The 21,083-nt window shown below is 53.5% G+C and overlaps 1 protein-coding gene across 2 annotated transcripts; it reads left to right on the plus strand.

Moving 5' to 3' along the window:
• The first annotated feature begins 930 nt into the window (after positions 1-930).
• SLC25A14 (solute carrier family 25 member 14) lies at positions 931-14,067 on the plus strand. Of its 2 annotated transcripts, XM_073360661.2 has the most exons (9): positions 938-1,320; positions 2,509-2,656; positions 3,735-3,829; positions 5,419-5,504; positions 6,324-6,419; positions 8,919-9,043; positions 10,154-10,289; positions 10,864-10,944; positions 12,464-14,067. In XM_073360661.2, exons 1-9 carry the CDS (start codon positions 1,257-1,259, stop codon positions 12,503-12,505), a joined length of 873 nt encoding a protein of 290 aa, XP_073216762.1. In that variant the 5' UTR covers positions 938-1,256; the 3' UTR covers positions 12,506-14,067. The 2 variants fall into 2 exon arrangements, with proteins under 2 accessions (XP_073216761.2, XP_073216762.1); XM_073360660.2 differs by lacking the exons at positions 10,864-10,944; positions 12,464-14,067 and having other exon boundaries at positions 931-1,320; positions 10,154-10,857.
• The last annotated feature ends 7,016 nt before the right edge of the window (positions 14,068-21,083 follow it).

Here is a 21,083-nt window from a genome sequence, read left to right on the forward strand (position 1 = left end):
CCCTACACAGCCCTCCAGGCCTCTGTGGGGGAGGGGGGGGGAGCTGGGCCACAGGCCTCTGCAGGGGCTGGCTTGGGGGCTAGGGGGAACCGCTCACCAGCAGTGTGGCTGGGGCCCAGTTGCTGCACTCTCGCTGCTGGTGAGTGCAGCGGCCTGGCTGTGCTGCACTCCTCAGGGGAGTGGGGGCGGGCAGGGAAGAGCCAGACCAGGGGCTGGAGCAGCATGCAGCTGGTGCCCCATGCAGCTACCTGCTTTGCGCATGGGTAAGGACGGCCCTGGTTGTGCTAAGGTACGGCCAGTCTCCCATCGCTGCAGTTGCAATCTGTCTCCCAGGGACACGTTCAGCCCCATGGCGGGGTGGCACTGGAATCACATTTAACACCATTTTTACGAGGAACATCAGAGCGGGTGCGGAAACGCCGGGCCTAGCCCTGCTGTCTGGGGCGGAGGGGTTCTGGCTGCACCAGCTAGTGCTCTGTAAGAGTCCGGCAACAGGAGCCGGGCGAGACGCCGGGCCGGGCCGGGCGGACCTGCCGCTGCGCAGGCGGGCAGCGCGCTTCTCCAGGCCGCCGCTGCGCCGAGGCCGGTCCGACCCCGCGGCGCCGACTTCGCGGGCGAGGGGCGGGATTTCTCCCCTTTCCCTCATGCGCAAACGAGGCTTCCCGCCACACTCGCCCTCCGCGGCCGCGACTCCTCGGATTCGGAGCAGCAGCGCAGCCAGCCCGGGGACCCCCGAGCCGCCCGGGGACAGGAGAAAACGGAGCGTGCCCATGGTCGCGCCGTGCGCGTTGCCAGGACAACCGCCCGTAACAAGCCTGATTGGGCCAAAAAAGTAAAACCCGCCCCAACACAGAGGGGAGTAGGATGGGCGTCCGTGCGTCACGACGCTGGGCAAGGATGGGCGTCCGTGCGTCACGACGCTGGGCGAGGGGCACCGTCCACTCCAAAGAGGCGGCCCTCGCGTGGCCCTGCCCCCCGTTGCAACAAGGGACAACAAGCCCGACGCCGCCGATCTCTGGCTAGCGGTCGCTCACGTCACTGCCCGGCGTCATCGCTCGCGCGGCTGTGCGTAAAGAAGGCGCGACCGAGGGACGCCGTAGTCCCGCCCCTAGCCTCTCTCGCGGGAGCCCCACCCCCCGCGTCCATCGCCGCGCCGAGTCTGTCCTCCTCAGCCGGTCACCGGTCCGTTTCCGGCGCGCGCCGCCGTGACGTGAAGTCCCGTGTCCGGCCCGGCCCGGGCCCCGCTCCGCCATGCGATGTCCGCGCTGAACTGGAAACCCTTCGTCTACGGCGGGCTGGCCTCGCTGGTGGCCGAGTTCGGTGAGGCGCGCGGCCGCGCCCCTGCGCCGTACCCCGCGGGCCTGTGGCCGGGGGCGGGGAGTTGCGCCCCTCCCGGCAGCCTGGCCCCGCTGGAAGGGCTCGGGGTAACGGCGGGCGAGGCGCTGAGCGGGGCTCCCCGGGCCGCGCTGCGGGGGGAGTGTGGGCGGACCAGGGGCGTGGCGATGGGCTCGCAGAGAGGAGCTGCAAGACCGACCTGAGCCTGGTCTGGCAAACCTTCCTTCCCGCGCCGCCTGCAGGAGCAGGATCTCTGTAGCTCGCCCCGAGACCATCGGGGCACCACGTGTGGGGAGATTTTTGGCAGCAGAGAGCTCTGGGTCACAGCAGGCAAAGGCAGAGTTAGTGCAGGGGTCAGCAACCTTTCAGAAGTGGCCTGCGGAGTCTTCATTTATTCACTCTAATTTAAGGTTTCGCATGCCAGTAATACATGTTAATGTTTTTAGAAGGTCTCTCTCTATAAGTTTATAATATATAACTAAACTAGTGTTGTATGTAAAGCAAATAAGGTTTCTAAAATGTTTAAGAAGCTTCATTTAAAATTTAAATTAAAATGCAGAGCCCCCTGGACCGGTGGCCAGGACCCAGGCAGTGTGATTGCCACTGAAAATCAGCTTGCCTGCTGCCTTTGGTGTGCATCCCATAGGTTGCCTACCCCTGCTCTAGTGTCTGAAAGCTAGATAAACTTGGACTGGAATTGAGGGGCACATTTTTACAGTAAACATAATTAGCCATAGGGCCAACTTTCCAAAAATGAATTTCATACCACAGTCTTTCAGTCAAGGCTGGATCTCTCTTTCTAAAAAGATCTGCTCTAGTTTACCCACAGATTGTTAGTTTCAACATAGAAATCACTGGGTGAAATTGTCTGGCTGGTGTTGTGCAGGAAGCCAGTCTGACCATCACAATGATTGGTTGTGGTCTTTTAGTATAAAGTGCCTGTCCTTGTCCCAGGGACACACAGGAGGTGGGATGGGAGACAGCCTCTCTGTGCGACTTTACTCTGCTCAGTCTGTTTGAGCTCTTTAACGTAAGAGACTTATTTGAGCCCTGTGGGTGCCGGAGACCTGACTGGTGGTTGTACTCTTGAGGGTGCTAGTCTGTTTCCTGGGACACTGTTCCCCATCACCTTGCAGGGACTGCAGCCTGACTGGAGCCTTTCTCCATTTGTAGGGACCTTTCCTGTGGACCTCACCAAAACGCGCCTCCAAGTACAAGGTCAAAGCATTGATGCTCGCTTCCGAGAGATCAAGTACCGGGGCATGTTCCATGCCTTGTTCCGAATCTACAAGGAGGAGGGGATTCTGGCTCTCTATTCTGGGTAAGGTCTGATGCCTCCTTTTCCCAGCAAAAGGCTCTCTGCTTGATATCCTATGTGTGCAGAGTCTCCTACCCCATGCACATTGTCCTGCTGCACCCTTTGGGGAGAGGGCTACAGTCTGACCTGTGGCCATGTGCTTTCCCTTTTCTCACACTGAGCCACCACCACATCTTTTCGACTGAATGTTCGACTGATGTTTGTTAAAAAGCCTGGGAACACGGCCTGTCGCTGCAAGTTTAGGTGGAACTCTTTCTAGTCCTTGGACTCTCCAGTGGCTGGTATGTTTGGTCAGTGTCCCAAGATGATGTATGGGTCTGAAATATCCAAATAAAGACCCAGGAAGTCTCAGAGGAGAGGGGGAGGGAGGCAGGCCATCCTCTTTGCTCCTTCTCCAAAAGACTGCTTGGCTGCTATAGTCTAAACATATTTGGGTCTGGCTCCTTTGGAGATGTGTTGCCAGTCCATCCCTATGCCATGCCAAGATATTGTGCAAAGTTGTACTTCTCAGACAGCACTTTGCTCTCTCATTGGTGTTAGGCATGTGGGTGTGATAGCTGATCACTTCTTGGGAGCTGCTCTGCGTATAACAGTGACATAAAGGTGGAGAAGTAGGGGGTAACTCTGTCTCCTTGTTGAGTGTCTTGTACAAGCCCCTTCAAAACAGTTATGTGTCAGGCACTAGAATGTGGACAAGGTAGGTCCAGGCTTCTCCTTTTCTTCATGTTCGGACGGGTTGAGTTTGGCACCCAATAAGCTTTGAACTAGTAATTCTGCCATGAGCCACTCGCAGTGCAGGCAGGGTCTGTATGAGCTCACCCTGCTGAAGGGCTTATCCCTTACCATACAGTATCCTCTGCTGTTCCAGTCTTGGCCTGTTCTCAGAATCCATGGAGGTATTGTGATGCTGAGCTCCCTTGCTGAACTGTGCCTGTCAGGTGCACGGGAGCCCACAACAGGTGTGTGTGTTACATGAGCTTGTATCTGAGGGGCGTGAGCTGTGCTGGAGCCTCCAGGGGCACAATGGTGCTGGTGGGCCTTGCAGTGTGTAACCAGATCTTGTGTTTGTTTGTCCTTGCAGGATTGCTCCTGCATTGCTGAGACAGGCATCTTATGGCACCATAAAGATTGGCATTTACCAGAGCCTGAAGCGGCTGTTTGTAGATCGCTTAGAAGGTCAGTGTCAGTGAAGCGTCATGTTGAGATGTCTCTGGAACTGTCACAAATGGCACAATATAAAATCTTGAGGCCAGCCCCTCACCCATTCCATTTCTCAGTTCTTTCCCTTCTCTACCCGGCCCAGCTGCTGAATCCTAAAGAAGCTGAGTTGCGTTCCATTTCCTGCTGTCCCAACACTGGGGATAGCTGATAGAGGTCCCAATGGTGCTGGTTGCCGCTCGGACTCACTTGAGAGGCAGGCCCTGCCTCCAAGTGCTTCCCATCTAAACAGAAAAAAGGGTGGGGAAAGGAAGGATTATCCCCATTTTGCCGTTGCAGCATTGAGGCCTGGATAGCACCTCGCCTTCCTCAAAGTATCTGATTCTTATTTATCATTCCAGTTTCCCAGCTGCCTTCAGGACAAAGCCCCCACTCCCACAGTCCCGACCCCAGGGACTGCCCTGTGCAGCAGCAGTTTAAGGCTTGGTTAACTAACCTTTCCCATCTCCATTCCAGAGGCTTTGAGCCCCAGTGCCATTGCTTTTGCTCAGAGCTTATCGTCCCCTTAGTTCCGTGCCTTCTCCCTTCCTCCAGAGCTGGGCATGTGTGAACAGTCCTGAGATGTGCTTTCCTGGCTGCTTTGGGGCAGGCCACAGGATCTCCATTCTCCCCACCTGCATACTGAAGCAATAAAAATCCAGTGCAGTTTCTCTCAAGGAGCTCTGAGCATTTGACAAACCCTGATGGATTTGATTCGCAGTTGCCACCTCAAGAGGTGGGCCTCTGAGTTACTGATGAGGAAGGACTTGCCACAGCCATGCAGCAAGCCTGGGATAGAATGCAGTCCCAGGTGCTGCCCTAACTCACAAGTGATGGTCCTTCCTTGCATCTGACTCCATGGAATGTGAATTGGGTCACAAGTTGTCTGTTTCCATTTGCTGCTGCAGCACTTCCAGCTTGGTACTGTGTTCTAAATGTTTGTTTCCCTGCAGGGCTGGGGCTGCCAGTGGCCTGGTCTCCTCTGGAGAGTGCTGCGGTCAGTACCATTGCCCTTTCCCAGCATAACCACTGCTCTAACTCTGGGCGTGGAGGCTTTTCCTTCTGAACTAATTGCTCCTAACCCACTCTGTCTGGGCTGTCCAGTCTCTGTCCTCTGTGTTTCGGATTCAGCTGCTAAGGATTCCAGCTCAAAGCTCTGCAGCACTGGATGACCCAAAAAATCATTTGCAAACCTAGTGCCCATGAAATCAGCTCACAGTGCCATCGGGGAGGTTGAAATTACAGATAATTATGTCTAGAAATGAAGTGCTTGGCAATCTGCTTCTCTCTCTCTCTGCCAGGCTCTGAGTTCAGAGACTGCCTTCTCCTCTGCAGAATACTGCTGAAGCCCCAACATCACTGCCACTGCCTTTGGGCCCTGGCAGCTAGGGGACAGGTTTGCCAACAGCTTAAGTAATTGGTTAGTCTCTGCACCCCACAGCTTCGCTCTCTGCATTGGTAGCTGGACTTTTCCATCCTTTTCTTCCCAAAGCTTTTCAGTTTCTCTGGTAGGCTCCCTGAATCACCATCTCTGGGCTCTGACCTTCTTTCCCCCTGCCTAATTGCAGATGAGACGCTGCTAATCAACATGATCTGTGGAGTGGTTTCAGGGGTGATCTCGTCCACGCTGGCCAACCCGACAGATGTGCTGAAGGTAAGAGGTGCCTGTTTTGAGGGACCGTCCCTGATGGGCCAGGTCCTGATATGATTAAGCTGATTCTTTCCTTTCTTCCAGCTGGAGCGGATTGCCCTCCAAGCCACTTGCCAGGCTTTGGCTTGGGTGTAGAAAGAAAGCACTACCTTGGTTGGGGGAGTGAAGGAGAGAGGTAATATGAGGGAGCCACAGCCCGGTGCAGGAAGGAGGTGGAAAATGCAGCTGCTGAGCTCTGTGGTGAAAGATGCTCTGGAGCCCCAGCACTGGGTGAACTGTGCAAAGGACTAAGAGTGCTGGCCAGTAGTCAGGCATGCCACAAGCCTTCTCCCCATGGCCACTACCCACAGCTTTGGTGATGGACCTCCATTCTGATCTGTAGCCCCCTGTTACTCCAGTCCTGCAGAGTGACAGCAGAGCCCAGCCTGGCCTATTCTTTGTCCTGGTGCTAGGTCTAGGGGGCCTCATCTGGGGGAGTCTCTCTTGATTGAATTCACATGGGGCTCAGCCTCTGTTTAAAAAAAAAAAAAAAATTGCCTCCCTTGCTTTGTTCTTTGTCTGACCTCTGAGCACTGAGATCCATTAGCTAGTCCTATAAGGTCCTGCCCTCTCCAGTCCACTGTCACTTTCATGGTGCTGCGACCTAGCCATTCCTCCAAATGCACTTTCCTGGCGCCTGAATAACTCTTCCACTGGGCAGTTGGATGTTACTCCGCTATACTTGGCTATTTCTCCCGTCCTAGGTGGGAGCTGAATCTGTATGTTAACATAACTCTGCTCGGCAGCCACTGCTGCCTGATGGAATCTGTCCCCTCATTTCAGATTCGAATGCAGGCTCAAGGCAGCTTATTCCAGGGGGGCATGATTGGCAGCTTCATTGATATCTACCAGCAGGAAGGCACGCGTGGGCTCTGGAGGGTAAGTACCCACTGCTGAGAGTCCTTTCTACTCAGGCAGCAGAATAGTAAACTGCTTCCTAAACTGCCATTTTCTGACTAAAGCCAGGTGATGAGTTCACCTTCTGATCCCGGTGTGCTGCTATCCCTTGGTGTAAGTGAAGCATCTGGAGAGTGACCGGGCCAAGGACAGGAGCAGGCTTGCTGTTTTGTCTGCTGTCCATGGAGAAACTGTGGCTAAGGTCACTCTGTGTATGTGTTGGATTGGAACACAAGCAGGATGTGAATGGGACAGGTCCCCTCATGCTCAGAGTCCAGTCTTCCAAAACCTGCCCCTTTCCCAGAATGTTCAGCTGCAGAATAGTTAACAGGCAGAGCAGGATCCAGCAGTTGGATCCTCCTTGTTCCTCCCCCTAGCTCACCTCTTGAAGAGTGACTCAGCCTAGGTATCTCTCAGTGGGTTTTGAACACCCTTGTGAGGTTAGTGAGGAAGAGTCTGCAGAACTCAGCAGAATAGCTTGTGGCATCCTCACAGAAGCCTGAGGCTGAGTACGCTGTCAGGGGAGGAGTTCTCAATGTCAGCGAGTGTTTCCCTTGAATGTCCTCACCAGAACACTTAAGCTTAAAGACACAAGTTGTTTAAAGGTGAGAAAATCCACAGTTAATGTTCTGCACCAGCCTCAGCTCTGCCTTGTGTCCAGCCTGAGACCCCCCTATCCCTTGTTGCCTGGAATCTGCCCTGTGTGTGTGTGTGAATGACAGCAGGATGGCAGCTTCCTGGTGACTGGTGGAAGGGTGGATTGGGAAGACAGGATCTTGAGCTTAAAGGTGCTAATATGCTTTAGAGCCCACTTGTTACTGTTAGTGCATTGAGGAGTTAGCCGCACTGCTTGGGGTTTGTGGTAAGACGCTTTGGCCTGCTTTTACTATAGTGACCTCGCCATAGAAATCCTTCCATGAGCTTGAACCAGCAAACCCAAACTGGAGAGAGCTCCAGTACTGGGATTCCCAAGTCAGATGGCTTTCCCAAATGGAGCATTCCCCTTTATCTCTGCCATGTATTCAGTACAATCCTTCAGAGGGAAGATACTTGTCCCTAAATCTCTCGCTTACTCCAGAGCCTCCTGGGCTGGAAGGGAGGGGCAGGGTAAGGAGTATCTCCGCTGCTGGTTTTGGCTCAGCGGTTACTGTTAAGATTATTCCTGCTCTCTAGACAAACGCACACGAGAGGGGAAGAGAGGATAGAAAAGAAAGGAAAACATCTGTCTCACGGACACGTGCTGCAGGCAGGATACAGTACACAGTCAGGTCAGTCACAAGTGGGTGCGTGCTAGCCCTGGCCCCAGCTCACTCTCTTGGTCTAAAAGCTGGCATGCCCTGGCCCCCTCCTGCCACCTCTCCTTCATGCTGAGGTGAGCCTGCTTGTGAAGCCTCAGCTTGTCATACTGATTGTAGCAATGGTAGTGTGGAGGTGAATTAATGCTGGAGCTGACCAAGTTTGGTAATAGTTACACAGAAGCCGAAGAAGATAGGGAAGAGGATAGACATGAAACAGCTCTTGAGGGACGGGCAATGGGATTCTTAAATCAACCTCCCTCAGGTCACTGCGGATTGGTGTGGTCTGAAGGCCATATCTTCTCATTGGCCTGTTTGCCAGCTGGATGTACTGAAGAATTCCCCCAGCATCTGCAGGCCAAAGGGTTTTCCTTCGGGTGAGAGAGTGGCATCCAGGACATTAATGTCCTTACACTTCTCTACAGTGCCCAGAAGGGGCAGCCATCACTGTCCTATCTCCTTCTCCAGTCCATTGCCCATGGTTTTTCTCTGACCCAGGAATTTCTCGTCTGTTGTTGTGGAAATGGGTCACCTGTTTGGCCTCCTTGAGGGTTGCTTCGCAGTCAGTTCAGATGGCTCTTTCTAACTTACTCTTGTTTCCTTCAGCTGTTTTGTAATCTGTTCTCAGGCCAGAGCAACCTTCTGCCAGGTTGGACTCCCAGATCATAGGCTGTGGTGCAAAAGAGACTGGGGTCCTAGCAGCTCCTTGCCATGCTGACAGGGAGGATGTGGCCCCTGCATAACTGCATCTTGTTTCTGGTTAATCTATGCTGGCTTCTAGTTTTGTTAGGTGCTGCACAGTGGGAGAAGTTGAGTGATTTAAGGGCTTCAGCTGGGGTCTCTGGGGGCAGGTGAGGAGCCTGATCCAGCCAGGCTACAGGCCAGGGGACAGAGTGGCAGGACACACAGTTCATGTTGTTAGTGAAGTGATGTCAGGGTGGAGGGAGCATAACTCTCTAAAACCAGGATGGGGAGTCATGCCCAAAGGGAGGAGGGCTCTGGAAGTAAAACCAAGAGACAGTGGGCTTCCCTTATCCAAGGGCAAGTGCAGCTGGTGAACTAGGGGAGGCAGCCAGAAGGCATGGTCATGGGCTGCAGGGCTGACTACCGTGGGAGGGCTTTTCAGAGTGTCTAGGAGGAATGGGGCCCTGCCTCCAGTGGTAAATTGAGTGCTTGTGTTTGGTAGGGTGTAGTCCCCACGGCGCAGAGAGCTGCCATTGTGGTTGGAGTGGAGCTGCCAGTTTACGACATCACCAAGAAGCACCTGATCCTCTCAGGGTTCATGGGGGATACAATCTTTGCCCACTTCATGTGAGTATCTGCAATCCCCTCTGCTCTCTTTGGATCCAGTGGGGGTAGGCGTTGCCTGTCAGACATGCTGGAGAAGGGCAGGATGTAATTATGCAGTGCAGCCTGTGGGGTTAACCCTTGACCAGTTCCTGATTATGCTGAATGCAATGTCAGCAGCTTGGCTAGATCCTATTGAGGGGGCAAGGACTGCAGCTCTGCAGTGGCATCCACTTCTTGGGGGTCTACAGAGAGCAGTTCCACAGCAGTTCAGCTGCCTGGCATGTGGGCAGTAGGATGGCATGTGGTGCAGGTCTCCCAGCTAGAATCCAGTGGGACTTACAGGAGGAGAGGTGAAGGAGGTTGGGAACAGGAATTCTGTAGAGCATGTGACATGAGCTGCTGCATTCCTAGCTACTTTATTCCCCATTCCTCCCCTGCCCTGGCTTCTGATTCTAGGCTGTTGCTGCAGAGTGGTTCAGTGAGATGATTCTTTTGTCAGGGTTTCTTAGCTGGGGGTGCTGTGGGGCAACCGCTGAGTTTGCACCACATGGCTGGAGGGAGGAATTCAGCAGGATACAGTGAGAGCAAGGACAAGGGAGGGGAGTAGTAAGACGGTTGCCTTTGCCTTGCTCTACTCCAGCTGCCATTCTCAGTGTTGGTCTTCTGCTCTTGCAGCACTCACTCTGAGGAAGCATCCCCAATACCAGCCCTGCACCCAGTCCTTGAATTCAGCCCCTGCAGGCTTCCAAAAACCACCTGCCATGACTGCAGTGCCACAGCCCTTGGCGGATCTCAATGCGTCATGGCAAGAAACTGCAGCTTGTCCCTGAGTCCAGATTTAGGAGAGGCTTGAAATCTCCCCAAGCCCCATGGGGGATTACAACCTCTGGGGCTTGGATTTAGGAGATGGTTGCAATGATGAATGTGCTCCTCCTGCCGGAGTGATGGCATGTGCATCTTGTCTGCACCATGGGTTTCTGAATGGCAACAGACAGCATGAGAACAGATGGAGCAAAAAAAGTTAGCTGCACTATGTTCTCGTGGAGAGCGCTCTCCCTGTGCCCTCGGATGTGTGTGAGGCATGTCACCAGCCTGGGCCCGGAGCAGCCTCTAATGCTTTGATGCATTTAGTTCCAGTTTTACATGTGGGCTGGCCGGAGCCATCGCCTCCAACCCAGTGGACGTGGTGCGAACACGGATGATGAACCAGAGGGCAATAGTGGGAACTGTGGAGCTCTACAAAGGCACACTGGATGGTCTAGTAAAGGTAAGAAGCCAGATAGTGTTGGGCAAGTGGGGTTACAGCCATCAGGGCCCAGTTGAGCCTGAGCCGGATCTGATGTCACACGTGACTCTGATCCTCGCAGCAAAAGGCACCAGCCATGGAGCATTCTTCTCCAGGAGTGTCTTGCAGTGCACTAAACATGGACTTGAGGAGCTGCCCCCTGGGCCTGTTCCTGTGAGATGGGACTTTGGGAGTTGGGGGAGAGACAGTCAGAGCAGGGACAGCCCAAGATCTTATTCATAGATTCCAAGGCCAGAAGGGACCATTGCGTCCTCTAGTCTGACCCCCTGTATAACATAGGCCAGAGAACTGCCCCAAACTAATTCCAAGAGCAGAGCTTTGAGAAGAACATCTTGCCTTGCACCAGCCAGTTAGACTGGAGTTGTTCTGTGCTGAAGGGTGCTACATTGTATGTAGGGAGGGGAGACCAAGTCTGTCTCTTCAGGAATAGGCAAGAGCAACTAGGACGCTACTGGAGTCATTTTAGCAGAAACAACCCTGTTTCATAGTGCACTTGGGGAGCATCTCGTGGTCACTCTGTCTCTCTCTTCTCCAGACATGGAAGAGTGAGGGCTTCTTTGCACTCTATAAAGGGTTCTGGCCCAACTGGCTTCGGCTTGGCCCTTGGAATATCATTGTATCCTTGAAAGAGTGACTGGGTGACAGTGTGGGTGCGGCTAGCAGGAGAAAGTCCAGGACAGAAAGAACTACACGAAGCAGACAGGGTTCTTGCTCTAGTCAGGCACCATTAGCCCCATTAACCAAATCAAGTCATGGCTCTGTCTTCCCTGCAATGGCGCACTCAGATGTACTCGCTGCCCTTCATGGACAGTGATCGTGCAGATTACAACGCAGCTGCAGCCTACTGCATGGCCAAGAAACCAGCAGGGGGTGCATTGTAGCTTCTAATGTAGTCTGCTGAGTGGCTAGTCCTATGTCCCACTTGTGTCGCCAGAGCAGGGAGTTCTGCTGTGGCTTCATAATTGTAAGGAAACCTTCATTACAGTGAGCTGCTTGGTTTGAGGTCCCCATATCTGCTCTGAGCCCTTTGGGGCTGGCAGTCTCTGAGCAGGCCCCTGCTTTTGGGATGAAGTCTGGGGAAAGCCTTGGGATGCATAGGACAGGTGATCGGAACAGGCACTGTTTGCAGTTATCCTGTACCTCAAGCCTTGTATTGGACCCTTTTTTACTTTTCTGAAAAATGTGTCCTCCCAGTGTGGAAAGCACATATACTGGAGAGGCAGAGGTGGCCAGCTGAGCCCTGAGTGAGCCCTCTATCCTGTCCCAGCTGTTTGAGAGGGTTAGAGACTTCCCTCTGCTGGGCTTCCATGGGGTTTGACCACTCCCCCTCCCCATGTGCAGGCTGCTTCTAGCTGTAGTGCCCCCTAAAGGAAGGCTTCTGGCGATATTTTCCTCTTGGAAGTGGTAGTGTGGCCTTGCCATGTGTGGGCGTTTAGCTGTATTGTGGTAACCCCTCACACTACTGTAGGAGAAATTCCGCCAGACTTTCTTGCAGATTTTCTGTCCTTCTGTGGGCATGTGGCAAGGAATGGGGCCAACAGGACTAACCTGTTCCAGCAAGTGTACTGTAGAGCAGTGCTTCTCAAGCAATCTGATGTGGGGGACCGGGAACCTTTTTTCCCAATGTGCGCGCAGACGGGCAGCCGATGGCTCGCGAGCGGGCCCCGGTCTGCGGACCACCACTTTGAGTAGCACTGCTCTAGAGTACAAACTCCTACCTGCTGGGGGTATCCCTACTCCATTCAGACATAGCTGCCAAAATAAGAGTCAGCCACAGCAGTTTGTTTACCAACCATGACCAGTAAAGCTGAAAGTCTCAGTGCACTTTCCTCCTCAGTGGCTTCTCAGAATGCCCCAGCAAGCCCTGGCCCCAGGGAGTTGTCTGCAGCTGCCACCTGTAGGATCTCTCTGAGACAGCTGCAGGACGTGGTCCTGTGTGGAGTGCCAGGGAGCTCCTTGGAGTGACTGACACTGGAGCTCCGTGATGATTTCCATGCTGGCTGTGAGGGTGGAGCTGCTCTGGCTTTCCTGCTGCATGTGAGCTTTGGTCAGCAGCAACTGGAGCGCTCAGGAGCCTGTGTGGGGTGGGAGGGCTGCACGAGTACGTTGACCCCATTCCTTGACATGCCCCCCAGTTTTTTATCACATATGAGCAGTTGAAGCGACTTCCATTCTAGGGCTGCCTCCAATCCACGGGCACAGCCTCCAAGACATGCAGTTGGGAATGAGCAGCCTGAAGTTGCTGCCCTCTTTTTCACTCATTTCACCTCCCTGTGTCTTGATGTCTTGGCATGCGTGGATTGGGACCCGCAGTCCACTGAACGTCTGGTCCTTGGAGCACGTCCTGCCTGCAGCGGAGCAGAGGCCGGAGGAAGAGGTTGTGTGTTCTAGGGGAAGTATTAACTGTACCCAGGGGCAGCGAGTTATATTGCCACGTAGTGCCTTGGCACCAGCAATATTCAGAGCCCAGGGGCCCAGCTCCACCAATATTTGGGGCTGGGTGCCCCCTTGCCCGGCGCACTTGCCGCCCTCACGCACCTCCCCGCAAGTGTCCCCTGGCCCCCGCTTGCTGCCCCCATGCACCTCCCTGGGTGCCTCTTCTGAGCAGCGCTGTGTCCCTGCAGCAGCTGCTGCCACAGGGTCCTAGTGCCCCCCATCTTGATTGCCAGGGCAGACTGACTCAGCTTGCCCTTCCACCTCAGACCCTTCCCTTTTCCGGCGGGACCCGCCACCAGCACAGGGGGCCACCCTGCTCACAGTCACTGCTCCTGCCCCATGCTGGGCAAGGAGGCAGCCCCATCCCTCACCCCCAGTGAGGCTACAGTGAAGGGCAGCAGGAGGGGAGGAGGCACATGCAGCAGCCCCCAGCACCCACCATGGGGGAGGCAAGGGAGATTTCTGGACCTGAGAGGAGCCCTAGGAGCATGTGCAGTGACAGTGGTGGGGGTGAGTGTGCTGCTCGAGGGGTGGGAAAGGGGGGCTCCTCCCCCAGAGCTCGCTGCTGCTGGCAGGGAAAGGGCTGGGGGGAGTCCTCCTCTCTGGCCCCTGTCCCGGAGCAGCCTGCCTGCACCCCAGACTCATCCCTAGCCCTGCCCCACCCCAGAGCCCAAACCCCCAGCCAGAGCTTTCAACCCCCCACACACCCTCAACCCTCTACCCTAGCCCTGAGCCCCTCCAACACCCCAAACACCTTATCCCCAGTCCCAGTCAGAGCCCTCATCCCCCTGCACACCAACCCTCTGCCCCAGCCCTGAGCCTCTCTAACACCCCAAACCCCCAGCCCCAGACAGAGCCCTCACCCCCCACACTCCTACTCTCACCCTGAGCCCCTCCCACGGCCCTCACCCCTGCACCCCCTACCTCTGCACTCCCTCCCAGAGCCTGCATCCCAGTCCCCTGCCCCAGCCTAGGGCCTGCACCCCAGACCTCCTCCCACCCAAACTCCCTCCCAGAGCCTTGGGCAGGTGGGGGGTGGAGTTTGGGCAGGGGCGGGTTCTGGGCACCACCAGAAATTATACAAACCTGCCGCCCCTGACTGTACCAGTGTCTGGGCATGAAGCGGTGTCTTCTGTGAAGACCAGTGTGGTGCGGTGGCCTTGCAGTACAGGTGTGGTATGTGTTGGTTGGGCTTGTGCGCATTGCTGCACCCTGCCTGATGGGCGGGACAGAAGATGGAGCTGGAGTGGAGGCGGCCATGTTTTCCTGCAGACCTGTAACCTCATTAAACTATTTATTGACAGGGTTGTCTGGGTTTGTCTGTTGCTTTTGTGTGGGTGTGATTCCCACAGCAGATGGCCTGTCTCTGCCCCTGGAGAGGAAAAGGAGCAACCATTTAGTGCAGCTGCAATGTCCGATTTTCTTAGAATATACGTTGCACTTTTTATAGCACCTTCTGGTGAAGGGCCCTAGCCCCCCTTTAACTTGGGAAACAGGCCCAGAATGCCTGGAGTTTTGCCCAGACACATACAGTATGACTCTAGGAATGTCAGGCATGGAACCTGAGACTCCTGACTCCCTGTCTGCTGCTTTACCTACTTGATAAGTGGTCCCTAAATTGTGAGGTGTGCCTCCCTAAGGGAGCATGGAGGAACATTGGGGGGGGGGGGGGGCTGTGGTGGGGCCTGGGCCATCCCACCCTGGGCATGGGGCTGGAGCGCCGCTCTGCCCCCCAGACCAGCTCTTATCCCAGCTGCAGCTCCCCCTCTAGCCCCAGCTCCTCTCCATCCCCAGTTCTGCTATCATCCTGAGTTTCTCTGCTGAGTCAACTGTGCAGTAATGGGGAGGAGGGTGTGTGTGGGGGGGAGATAACTGGAAAAGTTTGGGCACCACTGTGCTATATTGTGCTGCCTTTAACACCGAGTCATTCTGAAATACTGGCAAGAAAGCACTTGAGACAAAGGAGAGCAGAATAATGTGGAAGATCTCCATGCTCAAAACATCCGGGCTGGGGCAGATCGGGAATATTGAAAGGACATGGGATTTTCACTCCCTGTGGTTCAGTAAACCTGGATAAATCTAGGAGAGCTGTACATATTCTTGTAGCAAATTTGATCATTGCTTCCTAGTTCTGGTAGCTGCAAAGTGTGGTTCATCACTGAAAATAGTTCTCCCTCCTTAAGCAGATATTGTGTGTGTATCGGTGGATCTGCTCGTGGTGTCAAAAGTAAGATGTTCTAATTCCTTGAAGGCCCTCAGAGCCTGGTTCAATAAGTCGTGGTCAGTTGCATACCCCTCAAGGACAACAGGTCTGCACAGGCATCAGTGAGGGTAGGAGTTGGCTGTCAAATCTTTATGCTGTGGGGGAGGAAAGCCAAGCCTGCAGCATTTCCCCATGAAAGCTGTCTCTTTTATTTGCATACTGCGGCCACTTGCACGGGATTCACTGTCTGTCTATACAGCAATTAAACGCCTCGTTCAGCTGACTCAGGCTTGTGGGGCTAGGGCTGTGGGGCAGTAAAATTGCTGTGTAGACATTTGGGCTTGGGTTGGAGACAGACCTCTGGGACCTCTTGCTGGCTCCCAGAGCTCAGTTTCTAGCCTGAGCCCCAAAATCTACACAGCAATTTTTAGCTCTGCCCCATGAGCCTGTGTCAGTTGACGCAGGCCAGCTGCAGCAATGCTGTTGTTTCTGATTCCAGTATAGACCTATCCTAAGACCCCCAAGCTTGTGACTTCTACTGGCTCATTCAGATTTAAACTGAATTGTAAAGGTGATGCTCAAAGGGGAAAAAGTTGGGCCTACATCACTTTTTTGCTTCTCTTTCATAGCTGCATAGAGTTAAAGACCACATCGGCCCATAAACCGTTGTGCCCTGCTAACTGTAAAATGTACCCAGTCCTGCAAAGATCTGGTAGATGCTGCACCCTGAAGGTACGCATACAACAATTCCCCTTGTCACACACATCAGAGAGTGAAAAGCACATCTCATAATCACAGCTCTGCCACAACCTCAAAGTAATCCACACGCGTCCTCAAATCCCAAACATACCTTTAGGAAGCATCCCCAACCACCGTATAGTATAGGTCCACCTAACGCTCTGATTGCATAGGCAGTGTATCCAAATAATTTCCACTGGCTACTACCATCTCCTGGGGAATAGAGGGAAGGTGGTGTGGACACCCTTGCCTTTTTTTCTTCTTCTTTTTTTTTTGGTCTTTTAATAGTGTTAGATGGAATCCTGTGCATGAGAGTGACAGGGTTGGGAAAGGAGGCGAAGAGCTTGTACATTTCAGTCACTGTGGGGTTGGCAGAATAAAAGTGTGTGTATTAACTCTCTTTCAGCAGTGCTGCAACATGTCTATTAAGGTTGCATGGGCAACCTAAACTGCATTTCTGGTTTCAGAAGTTTGTTTTTTGCTTTACTCAACATTGTGCAAGGGGACAACTACCACCGAGCTGCCATAACTCTGAGTTAATGGAGCAATTTGCCATTGAATTGCCTAGGTTCTTTTTTTAATCAGGAAAATATATGTTGGTGATAGGAGTTAGTCATTTAGGCATTTGTACATCACATAGCCAGCTATTTGCATACCCAGACAGCCAACTCCCCCATATTAGCTGGGACCACAGCAGCCCACACCTCCCTACCTCCCAGTTCACCAACATTTCTGTTGCCATTGCTGCCACCCACACCCTAATTCATCTGTGAAGGACAGCTGCATTACAGCAAGACATGGTGTTGCTGCTCGAGTTTCACAAGGGTTTGAGGGTGGAGTTTATGGCAGCGCCAGTGAGATAAATCACCTGAGATATGGAACACGCAGGCCTCTGGCTCCTTCTCACTCCCTCTGCCAAATATTAGACCAGCTGCTGCTGATTCTGCTGTGTCCACAGGAAATCTCCCCATGAAATTAAGACATTAAACACAACTCCTAGCGTGAGGTATTGTATCTTTACTGCACAAGTGGACAAAGGCTCCGACTAGAAGCAGCAGCTTCTAGTGTTTCCTGGGGCATTGGCGTCAGCACGTTCCCTGTCACTAAACAGGCTGCATAGAAACCCTGTTATGTTTTTTTTCTCTAATGGTGCATATGCGCTGTAATCCTTCCAGACTACAAGTTAAATGTCCTTCAGGGTTTGGGTCCCTCAAAGCCTTAGGAGGTGCCAGGCACCACCTGTGGTGAAAATTGAGCCCCCTTTGACTTCCATTACAGCAATAGGTTAAGCTCTCATTCCACACACAGAAATCAAAACATACACCTAGCAACGTTTTGAAAAATGGCTGTGTTTTCAGGACTTATATCTTAGGAACCTGTGGCTCAAATGACCCCAAATTTGAGTCACTAACTGTACTCTGCACTCTTTGCAAGGCACAACAGGATTCAAGAAAATCTGTGGAAGCAGGAGGCGTTTCAAGCACTTGCAAGCATCCTTTAAATCACGGGTGGGCAAACTTTTTGTCCAGAGGGCCACATTGGGGTGCAAAATGGGGTATGGAGGGTCAGGTAGGGAAGGCTGTGCCCCCCAAACAGCCTGGCCCCTGCCCCCTATCTGCCCTCTCCCACTTCCTGCCCCCTGACTGCCCCCCTCAGAGCCCCTGAAACCATCCAACCCCCCCTGCTCCTTGTCCCCTGACTGCCCCCTGCCAGGACACCCCGCCCCAAACCTCTCCCCTTGGGACCCTCCCTGCTCCCTGTCCCCTGACTGACCCCGGCCCCTATCAACCTCCCCAACAGGGCCCCCAGGACTCCCACACCCTATCCAACCCCCCCTGCTCCCCGACCCCTGACCGCCCCAGAACCTCCGCCCCATCCAACCCCCCCGTCCCATGACTGCGCCCCGGGACCACCCGCCCGTAACCTCCCCCTGCTCCCTGTCCCCTGAGTGCTCCCTGGGACCCTGTACCCAACTCCCCCACTGCCGCATGCGCGCTGCCACCCCCTTACCATGTGGCTCAAAGCGGCAGGAGCGCACAGCCCCGTTGCCTGCATGGCGGCGTGGCTGTGGGGGAGGGGGAACAGAGGGGGCGGGGCGGGGGACAAGTCTCTCCGTCCAGGAGCTCAGGGGCCAGGCAGGAGGGTCCCGCAATCCGAATGTGGCCCTCGGGCCGTAGCTTGCCCACCTCTGCTTTAAACTGAGACAGAGGGACAATGGAGGGAAACGCTTCCATCTGCAGCATCGGAGGCTGAGGGGTGGGAAGTGGCCCACCCATTTCAATGTGAGGGTCTCAGCTGAATGAGAACACCCCAGGGAGATGAAATAATAGCTCTGAGATGTGTGAGCTGCTCCATTGATCTCAGTGTGTTCCCTTCTGGCTCCAGAGTGCTTTACAGCCTACTGATATGCATGAAGTGTGTCTGTTCTCAGCTCCCCACCCAAAGGGGCAGGACTTGCCCAGATCCTGGCTCACATGGGGGCAGGGAGGGGGCCTCAAAAAAGAGTCAGTCCTCCCGCCCCGAATCTGTCTTACAAGAGAGAGGGGCGTCCAACCCCTGTAGATTGGTATGGACCCCCAGATCCTGGCAAACATGGGGTGGCAAAAGGTGCTCTGACACCCCAGAGGATCAAGGTCTGTATATCCCAGCTCACATAAGGGAGAGAGGCCTCTACAGGGGCAAGACATCCCTCCCCACCCAGCTCTGGGCACACACCTGGGAAGGGGGAATTTGAGGCCGAGAGGTACTTCTGTCCCATTCTCTCCCAGTCCCCCTGCTACTCACCCCACCTTCACCCCCAGTATTCCACCCTTGCATTCCCCCTAATTGCCATGTTTCCCATGCACAAAGCCTTGGAAACAAGCAGGGAGAACTGGAGGTCCTGGTGATGTCAAGGAATTATGACGTGATTGGAATAACAGAGACTTGGTGGGATAACTCACATGACTGGAGTACTGTCATGGATGGTTATAAACTGTTCAGGAAGGACAGGCAGGGCAGAAAAGGTGGGGGAGTTGCACTGTATGTAAGGGAGCAGTATGACTGCTCAGAGCTCCGGTACAAAACTGCAGAAAAACCTGAGTGTCTCTGGATTAAGTTTAGAAGTGTGAGCAACAAGAGTGATGTAGTGGTGGGAGTCTGCTATAGACCACCGGCCCAGGGGGATGAGGTGGATGGGGCTTTCTTCCGGCAACTCACAGAAGCTACTAGATCGCACGCCCTGGTTCTCATGGGTGACTTTAATTTTCCTGATATCTGCTGGGAGAGCAATACAGCGGTGCATAGACAATCCAGGAAGTTTTTGGAAAGCGTAGGGGACAATTTCCTGGCGCAAGTGCTAGACGAGCCAACTAGGGGGGGAGCTTTTCTTGACCTGCTGCTCACAAACAGGGAAGAATTAGTGGGGGAAGCAAAAGTGGATGGGAATCTGGGAGGCAGTGACCATGAGTTGGTTGAGTTCAGGATCCTGACACAAGGAAGAAAGGTAAGCAGCAGGATACGGACCCTGGACTTCAGGAAAGCAGACTTCGACTCCCTCAGGGAACGGATGGGTAGGATCCCCTGGGGGACTAACATGAAGGGGAAAGGAGTCCAGGAGAGCTGGCTGTATTTCAAGGAATCCCTGTTGAGGTTACAGGGACAAACCATCCCGATGAGTCGAAAGAATAGTAAATATGGCAGGCGACCAGCTTGGCTTAACGGTGAAATCCTAGTGGATCTTAAACATAAAAAAGAAGCTCACAAGAAGTGGAAGGTTGGACATATGACCAGGGAAGAGTATAAAAATATTGCTCGGGCATGTAAGAATGAAATCAGGAGGGCCAAATCGCACCTGGAGCTGCAGCTAGCGAGAGATGTCAAGAGTAACAAGAAGGGTTTCTTCAGGTATGTTGGCAACAAGAAGAAAGCCAAGGAAAATGTGGGCCCTTTACTGAATGAGGGAGGCAACCTAGTGACAGAGGATGTGAAAAAGCTAATGTGCTCAATGCTTTTTTTGCCTCGGTCTTCACTAACAAGGTCAGCTCCCAGACTGCTGCGCTGGGCATCACAACATGGGGAGTAGATGGCCAGACATCTGTGGAGAAAGAGGTGGTTAGGGACTATTTAGAAAAGCTGGACGTGCACAAGTCCATGGGGCCGGATGAGTTGCATCCGAGAGTGCTAAAGGAATTGGCGGCTGTGATTGCAGAGCCATTGGCCATTATCTTTGAAAACTCGTGGTGAACAGGGGAAGTCCCAGATGACTGGAAAAAGGCTAATGTAGTGCCAATCTTTAAAAAAGGGAAGAAGGAGGATCCTGGGAACTACAGGCCAGTCAGCCTCACCTCAGTCCTCGGAAAAATCATGGAGCAGGTCCTCAAGGAATCAATCCTGAAGCACTTACATGAGAGGAAAGTGATCAGGAACAGTCAGCATGGATTCACCAAGGGAAGGTCATGCCTGACTAATCTAATGGCCTTCTATGATGAGATTACTGGTTCTGTGGATGAAGGGAAAGCAGTGGATGTATTGTTTCTTGACTTTAGCAAAGCTTTTGACACGGTCTCCCACAGTATTCTTGTCAGCAAGTTAAAGAAGTACGGTCTGGATGAATGCACTATAAGGTGGGTAGAAAGTTGGCTAGATTGTCGGGCTCAACGGGTAGTGATCAATGGCTCCATGTCTAGTTGGCAGCCGGTGTCAAGTGGAGTGCCCCAGGGGTCGGTCCTGGGGCCGGTTTTGTTCAATATCTTCATAAATGATCTGGAGGATGGTGTGGATTGCACTCTCAGCAAATTTGCGGATGATACTAAACTGGGAGGAGTGGTAGATACGCTGGAGGGCAGGGATAGGATACAGAGGGACCTAGACAAATTGGAGGATTGGGCCAAAAGAAATCTGATGAGGTTCAATAAGGATAAGTGCAGGGTCCTGCACTTAGGACTGAAGAACCCAATGCACAGCTACAGACTAGGGACCAAATGGCTAGGCAGCAGTTCTGCGGAAAAGGACCTAGGGGTGACAGTGGACGAGAAGCTGGATATGAGTCAGCAGTGTGCCCTTGTTGCCAAGAAGGCCAATGGCATTTTGGGATGTATAAGTAGGGGCATAGTGAGCAGATCGAGGGAAGTGATCGTTCCTCTCTATTCGACATTGGTGAGGCCTCATCTGCAGTACTGTGTCCAGTTTTGGGCCCCACACTACAAGAAGGATGTGGATAAATTGGAGAGAGTCCAGCGAAGGGCAACAAAAATGATTAGGGGTCTGGAACACATGACTTATGAGGAGAGGCTGAGGGAACTGGGATTGTTTAGTCTGCAGAAGAGAAGAATGAGGGGGGATTTGATAGCTGCTTTCAACTACCTGAGAAGTGGTTCCAGAGAGGATGGTTCCAGACT

This window comes from Lepidochelys kempii, chromosome 9 (assembly GCF_965140285.1).
Source record: "Lepidochelys kempii isolate rLepKem1 chromosome 9, rLepKem1.hap1, whole genome shotgun sequence".
Taxonomy (NCBI): domain Eukaryota; kingdom Metazoa; phylum Chordata; order Testudines; family Cheloniidae; genus Lepidochelys; species Lepidochelys kempii.

Bases quoted from the DNA above. Each gene is read 5' to 3' on its own strand.
- SLC25A14 (XM_073360660.2), top strand. From the start codon at position 1,257: ATGTCCGCGCTGAACTGGAAACCCTTCGTCTACGGCGGGCTGGCCTCG. The intron at 5,505-6,323 runs GTAAGAGGTGCC...CCCTCATTTCAG, and splicing joins ACCCGACAGATGTGCTGAAG to ATTCGAATGCAGGCTCAAGG. The intron at 9,044-10,153 runs GTGAGTATCTGC...TGATGCATTTAG, and splicing joins ACAATCTTTGCCCACTTCAT to TTCCAGTTTTACATGTGGGC.